At 39.1% G+C, this 8281-nt stretch overlaps 1 protein-coding gene across 1 annotated transcript in view; it reads right to left on the bottom strand.

The window, feature by feature from the left end:
• DEUP1 (deuterosome assembly protein 1) overlaps positions 1–6314 on the bottom strand; it is a 57357-nt gene extending 51043 nt beyond the window's left edge. The window contains exon 1 of the mRNA XM_035901194.1: positions 6294–6314. Within this exon, the coding sequence (XP_035757087.1) occupies positions 6294–6314 (21 nt within the window). The remainder of the gene's footprint in view (positions 1–6293) is intronic.
• Positions 6315–8281: the final 1967 nt, after the last annotated feature.

An 8281-nucleotide genomic window follows, 5' to 3' on the forward strand; every position in this document is an offset into this window, starting at 1 on the left:
AGGCGGGGCCGAGGCCTCCCGCAGCCGCCCGTCGCCCCGAAGGCAGCTGGAGCGAATTTCACCTCAGGCGGTACCACCCGGGATAAAGAACATTTACTTTAGCCTTAACATAATTTAAGAAACCGGTAGGCAGGGTGTTGTGGGGTTTTTTCTTCTTTTTTCTTTTTCGCCCTTTAAAACGCTGTTATTGCTACATAATGAAAAGGCTGAACATTACCCTTTTCTTTCTGAATTACTGGCTATGCTTTTGTAAAATGGCTTCAAATGATTTTCAGATTATTGTGCAAACGACCTAGATTTGGACGACACTTCTCTTTACATTTTTGTGGACTTCAGCCCGTCTTATTCAGCCACAAAACACTTTAAGAATCACAGCTATTTCAACTTTTTGCAGTAATAATTTGTGCTTCCAAACTTAGGGTTGCTAGAGCTCTTCAAACACCAGGGCATTTTTCTACCAGGACGGTACAATTCACTTTGTCTTTATTGTCCTGAAATTGCAGGGAGCTTTTTCGGGAGCTGCTAGTCTATTTATATACACTAAATTTCAAGCTTTTGGTTTGTTTTGCTTGGACTCTTAAATCAGCCAAGTGAACTGCATTTTTAATATTGGTTCTAAGGAATAATCTATTTCATTTGATTCCTACCTACTGTGCTAAGGCAGATGGTTTTCATGTCAGCAGAAATACTGTTTCAAGTTATGAATTATGGAAAATATTTCTTAAATGAAAGATAAAAATAAAATTATATGCAGAGTTTCAGGGAAGTTCCTGATAAGATTTAAGATTTTATTTTTTAAAAAGTGAAATTTAGGATTATTTATTTTGAATACTTGAATTTAGGATGATTTAAAGCATTATGTACTAGAAACAATTTTTAATGTAACTACCAGCAAGTTTCCATTTGTTCATCTGGAGCAACTGAAGTGAACTTTTCAGCCATATTCCCAGTGCATATATTTTAATTTCCTCCCTGTCTCATCGTCTTTCAGTGGTAATCAGTTTTTCAGAAATTTAACTTCCATCTATCATGTCTAAACAGAATTGGGGGGGAAGGGGGACAACTTAAACAAATACAGAAAATAACTTTAAAATTACATATCAACATTTTCAAAGCTTTTTAGATGGACAATTCCCACTGCCATTAGCCAGAGTTGTGTTTCTAACTCCCTGACGTGCCTTTAAATATCTCATTCTCTATATTAAAAAATTCCCATATCAAATTGTTGACATTTTCTTATTTGCTTTTGCTCATCCACATCATCTCTTGACTAGAGCTTGTCTTATGAGACCCAAAACTTTTACTTGTTGACTTTAAAGAACATGCTTTACACATGCTTTACAAATTATGATAGCCAGCCAAAAAAGAAAAAAAGGAAGCTACTTTCAAATCACTTTATAGATTAAAATTAATGGAAAGCTAGAAGCCCATTTCTGCAGAAAAAAAGGAGGTAGATCAGGGCAGGGACACAATAGGGTATGACCAAATGTCAAACAAAACAAGGTACAACATTGATATTCATATAAAACCAACGGGAATTAGCTAGGAAGATACCCACTGTCACAACTAGCTGGTAACAAGAGAGTATAGGGAAAGCCAAGTAATGATCCAGGGGGTGTAAAGTTCTATACCTGCAATAGCATGCCCCATGCTCAGCCTGGTCCTGGGATGCATGCACCAAGGTTGTATTAACAATGCCAGCAGAAAAACTGGAAGAAGTAGTGTAAAGAGAAAGGTTGACCTTTCAATATCTGTAACTCTGAATTTATTTTCTGCTTTTTCTCATGTCGCACTGCAACACCTTATTGACAGGTATCCTGTCACCAACAGAATATATGCCACAGACGTTCCTGTTTTGGAGAGGACCATGGAAAGTGAGTCTTGCCATACAAGATGTCTTTTGTTACTGGTGTGGGCATTACATGAAGTTGTCGAGGTCTCGTCGATAATATTTGTGAAGCACATAGCTATTTTAGAGTTTGCTGAGAGGAAACGTTAATTCTATTAGCAAATCCATTCCACCACCAAATTGCAATATCAGATTTAAAGAAGTCCTAAGTAAAGCAAAATGCTTTTAGTCTAATAATAATTCTGATAATTTGGTACATTTCTAATAATAAATGAATAATATACAATTTAACATAGCATATTTCCAGAGCAGAATAAAAGAAGTGGTGTTAAGGGAGTAGCATAATTGAGTTGTAATTTAAGTGATAAATTATTATATACCTGCTGGTTATCCTTCCTAGATATTTGTCACTTGAATTCTTCAAGACATGTTATTTTTGTAGTATAGCATGTAATGGTAGGTAGAAGCTAAGTGCATTTGTGTATTTAACTTTAAATACAGTTTTTATTTATAGGATATGTTCACACCTTACCTAGCAATCTGAGATGACAAATTTGATTGAACATTTTGTTGCAGTAGGCTGAGTGTAGCTCTCATAAGAAATCACACAGGTTTAGTGGTATTTATGCGATGGATTCATAGCAGCTCTATAATAGTTTAATAATTACATTCTGTATGTTAGTTTGGATGTTTATGATCATACCAACTTAATTTACAGAGGCTGTGTTAGAAGTGACAGACAGAAAAGAAAAGGAATAGCTTGGTATAAGCCATCCATCAACAAATATGTAGAAGTCACTGAGAGACAATAAAACCTGTGAAAAAATCCCTAAGACATGAGCAATAAGAGAAGAATGACATTTAAAAAAGAACCTTTGCAAGAGGGATTTCCATTTATGAAAATTAGAGAGGCATAAAATCTGCCTGAGGATTCTGAAGGCGCCTAACTAATTTACTGGGAAGAGGTGACAAATCCTGACATAATACAGACATAGAGGCAGAGCGCTGTTTCTAAATATTTTGTTTCTAGTTTAAACTGAAAACTACTCTTTTCTTAAGCAGCTTATGAGATCACTGAAGGGAAGAACAGAAAGAGCTTGGATTTGCTGGGTAAACGGATTGATAAGTCATACTGTAGGCTGGGACCTAGTCTAAAAGTGGAGAATTGTAAGAATTTATCCTGTAATAGGTAACCCGAAAACTAATGGTAGTGCTCTGAGAGAATGTAGAAAGGGGATAAAGGTGCCATTAGGACTGTTGCTGTGACAATTACAGGTTAATCTTTCCGCGTCATGCTTTAATGATGACAAAAATAATCATAGAATCATAGAACAATTTAGGTTGGAAAAGACCCTTAGGATCAAGTCCAACCATTAACCTAATGCTACCAAGTCCACCACTAAACCATGTCCCTAAGAGCCACGTCCGTACATCTTAAATACCTCCAGGGATGGGGACTCAGCCACTTCCAATGGGCAGCCCATTCCAGTGCTTGACAACCCTTTTGGTGGAGAATTTTTTCCTAATATCTGATCTAAACCTCCCCTGGCACAACTTCAGGCCATTTCCTCTTGTCTAATCGCTTGTTACCAGGGAGAAGAGACCAACCCCCACCTCACTCCCCCCTCCTGTCAGGCAGTTGCAGAGGGCAATAAGGTCTCCCCTCAGCCTCCTCTTCTCCAGGCTGAACAACCCCAGCTCCCTCAGCTGCTCCTCATCAGACTTGTGCTCCAGACCCCTCACCAGCTTGGTTGCTCTCCTCTAGACAGGTTCCAGCAACGCAACGTCTTTCTTGTAGTGAGGGGCCCAAAACTGAACACAGTATTCGAGCTGCAGCCTCACCGGTACCGAGTACAGGGGCACGATCGCTTGCCTACTCCTGCTGGCCACACTATTCCTGATACAAGCCAGGATGCCATTGGCCTTCTTGGCCAACCTGGGCAGGGCACACTGCTGGCTCATATTCAGCCGGCTGTCAACCAGTACCCCCAGGTCCTTTTCTGCCAGGCAGCTCTCCAGCCACTCTTCCCCAAGCCTGTAGTGTTGCATGGGGTTGTTGTGACCCAAATGCTGGACCCAGTGCTTGGCCTTGTTGAATCTCATCTATCTAATGCTAGATAATGTATGCACAAAAGAAAAATCTCTTTTTCAAAGCTTTCTGCTTATGTTTTTCTGGAAATTCATAATAATGTTTAGCATTACTGCAACATCTTTTAGCATGGCAGTCTTTCCTTTGTAGCTCTCACTACTGCAGCAAAAACATAATACTTTATGGTTTAGTAGCTTGGGGATGGTTTATAGTGCTCTATAGATAAGAATATTTATTGGTTAACTTGTTTTTACTTATAAATATAAAATGGAATAGTCTCTTGTCTGTGATCTTGTTTGCAATTTAAAAAAGAAGTCTGTTAAATTGTGCATTTAATCTGTTGCTATATATTGTGCCACAGTTGCTTCAGTTGCTACGTTGTGCCACACTGACATAAGGATTTATGAAAAATTATTCTAGTTAAAATAGGAAAGTTATAGAAAAAATAAGCTCTCTAAAGCATAAATTTGAGTTTGTACTGTCTGAAGGGATTACAGGAAACAAATTGTTCATTTTGCTTCACCTTAAATTTAAATTGTTTTATGATATCTCTACAATTTTAGTTTTCAATGGCATGAAATGTGATAAGGATTGTAGAAGCTGCTTTTGGTCATATTTAAATTTGGCAGCTGAAGGGTGGTTAATTGGAACTTTTGTAATCTTGCATAAATTTAAGATTTACTTTTTTGTCTCAAGCACATTAAATGAATATTCTGTTGAAATAGCTCGTAGAGAAATAATTAACAGTGCTGACATTTAAGTTGTCATTCGGGGTTTCAGAGTTAGCAATTGAGGAGATGACATGGGAGTTCACATTACTCACTTGCATAAGGATGTATTCATATAGAATGCAACACTACATTGGTTACATTGAGATGGTATTTTCAGGTTATGCTTGGATGATCATGTACTCTGCCCAACCTAATTTTATTTCTTTTTTTGGAGGGTTCACAGTTTAGTTTTCTAATGATCTGAATGTCATTATTTTTAGAATTAGGATTGTGGTACACTGGTAGAGCAATTAAAATGTATTGCTATGTTGCCTTCTACAGAAGTTCATTATGAGGCCTGAGCTGTTTGGCTTGTCTGGCAAAGTTAAGCCCCCATTTGACTTGACTGTAATGGGGTATTTGGTCAGCCAGCTTAGGGGCTCAGAGGGGGGCAGATATGATACTGGCTATGTCACTCTCTTGCTTTTCTCTAGAAACAGAAAACTGCTTTTTAAAAATCTAACATCTAAACTCAACCTTCTGACCTTGAGAGTTGTTATTCTATTTAGAGTGCAAATAACAGTAACACAGTATTTGTTTACTTTCTTTGCCTTCTGCAGGCTTTTGATCATTTACATGCTCAAGGCTGAGTCTGAGCTGAGCAAATACTGCACTGCTTGAACACCAAGTTCTGCTTAATAGTTGTCAGTTCAGAGTGATGAAACTTTGGTTAGTATAAGTGCTCCTTGCAGGGCCAGCTGCATTCAGATACAGAACAGCAACAGCAGCAATGGAAACTTTGCTTCAGCTTGCTGGAAAAAGCAAAAGCGAGCAACACTAGTTTCCTATAGAATTTGAGCTAACAGAAATACTCTACATTTTCTAAAAGCTGAAAATGAGGGTTGGAGTGCTCTCCTGCTCTTCAGAAGAGCAACCAAGGGTGGAGCCTTAATCCCTGACTTTCCCTCTCAACCTGGACACCACCACCTCATAAGACCACATTATAACTTTATCACAGGCATCACTAATAATCATATTGTGAACGTTATGCTGTTATCCAAAAGAGTAACTGGTCAGATATAAGCCACAGTCAATTTAGTTTGTATTCAGAGTAGCTGATCAAATTAGAGGGGAAAAATGTGCAGGACCCATGGGGAAACACACAGACACACATGTATGCAAACACACACAAACACAAATGTGCACTCTGAATTTTACACCTGTTCAGGGTGATTGACTACCCAGGGGAACATATTCTTGGAGATGCATGGCTCTTGAAGCATCCAATCTCCCAACTCTGTTGGTGTGGCTAGAAAAACACTGCAGCAGACTCTGACCTCTGCCCTTCCATAGCATTGGGGTTGCTTGGCCAAGTTGCTGCTGGACATTTATGGGGAGTTAGGCAGAGTTCTCCTCAACACAGCTGCTCTTGTTGACCTCCCTGGCCGGACTTGTCTGAGCCTTCTTGGATTGAGGGCTGTGTTTTTCATCCCTGGTACATTCAAACCTGCCTTCTGCTACTTTGCTGGTTCCAATCTGACCTTGACCAGGTCTCAAGGCAAAGCAAGGAAGATACCAACAGCAAAGACAGTGTATATCCAGGGAATGGTTTTCTGATGCTGATGATAGCAAAGGCTGATTTTACCTGGACATTGTCAAAAGTCATGTTTTTCTCATGAAAAACTGGCCAAGCTTTGAGCCAGTTTTCCAATAGTATGAGAAGGAGCATCACTGTTCAAGAAATACAACCTCTGCTTAGTCACCTTTTCTATTGCCCTTCCTAGGAAACAGCAATTAGATCTGTTTTTCTTTTGTGTGCATACTTTAGAAGCTGATACCTTTACTGTAAAGTGGTGACAATGAAGTAAGAAAGAAGCCAGCCCTAGTTTTATTTCTGTCTCTGGCTTTTGAGCAAAGGGATTTATTTTTTGCTTCCTTCTTCCTATATAAAACACAAGACTTGAGAAAGAAGATGGTTCTGTAGCAGCCCTCACAGACATCAGCATGGTATGTGAAAAACACCAGGATTAAGAGAAGAGCTGAGAAAGGCTAAGGAAGGACTAAGTAGATGAAAGAATAAGGAGAATGGGAGCAGCGCTGGTGCAGACAGGGTAGATACAGAGCATATGTGTGAAGGGAGTTGGGAGAACAGTCATTTGCTGTAAAGTAAGAGGAATGAGATTCTGCCAGTACGGACCAAAATCACCTTTGTATATGTGACGGATGCACTTGATCCCTTAACCAAACTAGCAGTGGTTTGGTACAGGCTGCAGAAGAGGTGAAAGCCTGAGCCGTAGCCAGGCCATGAACCCCTCTAGTTTCAATCTGTTCTCCAAAACACCCCAAAGGAGCAGAGTGGCATCATAAGCATTGGTGCACATGAGCTTGGAATACTGATCATGCGATTGACACATGAATAGTGGTGGCTTTTCCCAAGACTCATTTATCAATGAACAAAAAAAGTTGTGGATACAAGGAGTCTCATGCATACATTTTCCATCACATGTCATTTGACTACAAGCCAACCACTTCATTCCATAAATATGACAGCCTAAGTGAGCCTTCTTTGAGCTCTCCCTGCTAGGCAGTGTGGCAGTGATCTCCTCTTGAACCAGGATGCCTCTCAAGATTGAGAGAGAGACCTCTCAAAGAGAGACATTTTACCAGTGGCAGATCTTTGGTAAGCAACTGATAGCATGCTGAGTTAATACTAATGAAATATTACTAATACATGTAGCTATTCAACATTAACTACTGTAAACTTTGTGTAGGTAATTCCATTAAACATAAAATGTTGTCCAAGTCTGAGACTAAGGTTGGACCTAGCTGCAACTAAGTTCCATCAGGAGTTTAGAAAGCAAGGGGATCCACTCTGAACCTTGTGACTCAACAAGGGGGTCTTTCTTATAATTTTCACCTCTGGTCTTTGTGTGAATCATTCTAACTCCATTCTAACTTAATTTTCCTTTGTATGTTTCTTCTGTGCAGTAATTAATAAAGTGAATCTTGCCATCAAACTTATTGAACCTTGGTAAACCACTGTTAAACTTTGTTAAATTCCATTGAATTTATTGAGCCCTGTCAAATAATTATTCTACCTCAATAAAACATTGCTTCTCTCTTTTGAGTGAGGTGCATTCCACTCATTCACGGCAGTATATTTGGGTCTATTTGGGATGTTAGTTGCTAGCTATATACACACTGGTGCTGGGCAAAGGAGCATTCAAAAGACAAAATTGTATCCACAATACAAAGTTTTTGCTTTCTAGTCCAATTTTATGATGCACCTGTGCTATGTAATTGTCGAGTCTGTCGTGCATGCAAGCACGCTGCCTTTCATGGCTCCATTGCAGCTGAAACAGAGGACTGAACAAATCGAAATGGAGAATCAATCCTCCTTTCAAACTTTTGCAGCAGGTATGAAGGAGAAAATTTGAATGGTGAATATAGTTTTATTTCCAGGATTTCATTTGCTACTCTCATAATGTTCCGTTAAAACCAGATGTACTGTGGGCACGGGTCTGCAGAGAAGATCTTGGTTCAGTAAGAACTTAATTGTTTTCTAAATAACTAAATAACATGGTTATTTAGCAACATGAGAGCCACCATGGAATTGTTCTATAGTTATCGTTT

The sequence above is a fragment of the Egretta garzetta genome, unplaced genomic scaffold (assembly GCF_000687185.1).
Source record: "Egretta garzetta isolate BGI_Z169 unplaced genomic scaffold, ASM68718v1 scaffold449, whole genome shotgun sequence".
NCBI classification, from domain to species: Eukaryota; Metazoa; Chordata; class Aves; order Pelecaniformes; family Ardeidae; genus Egretta; species Egretta garzetta.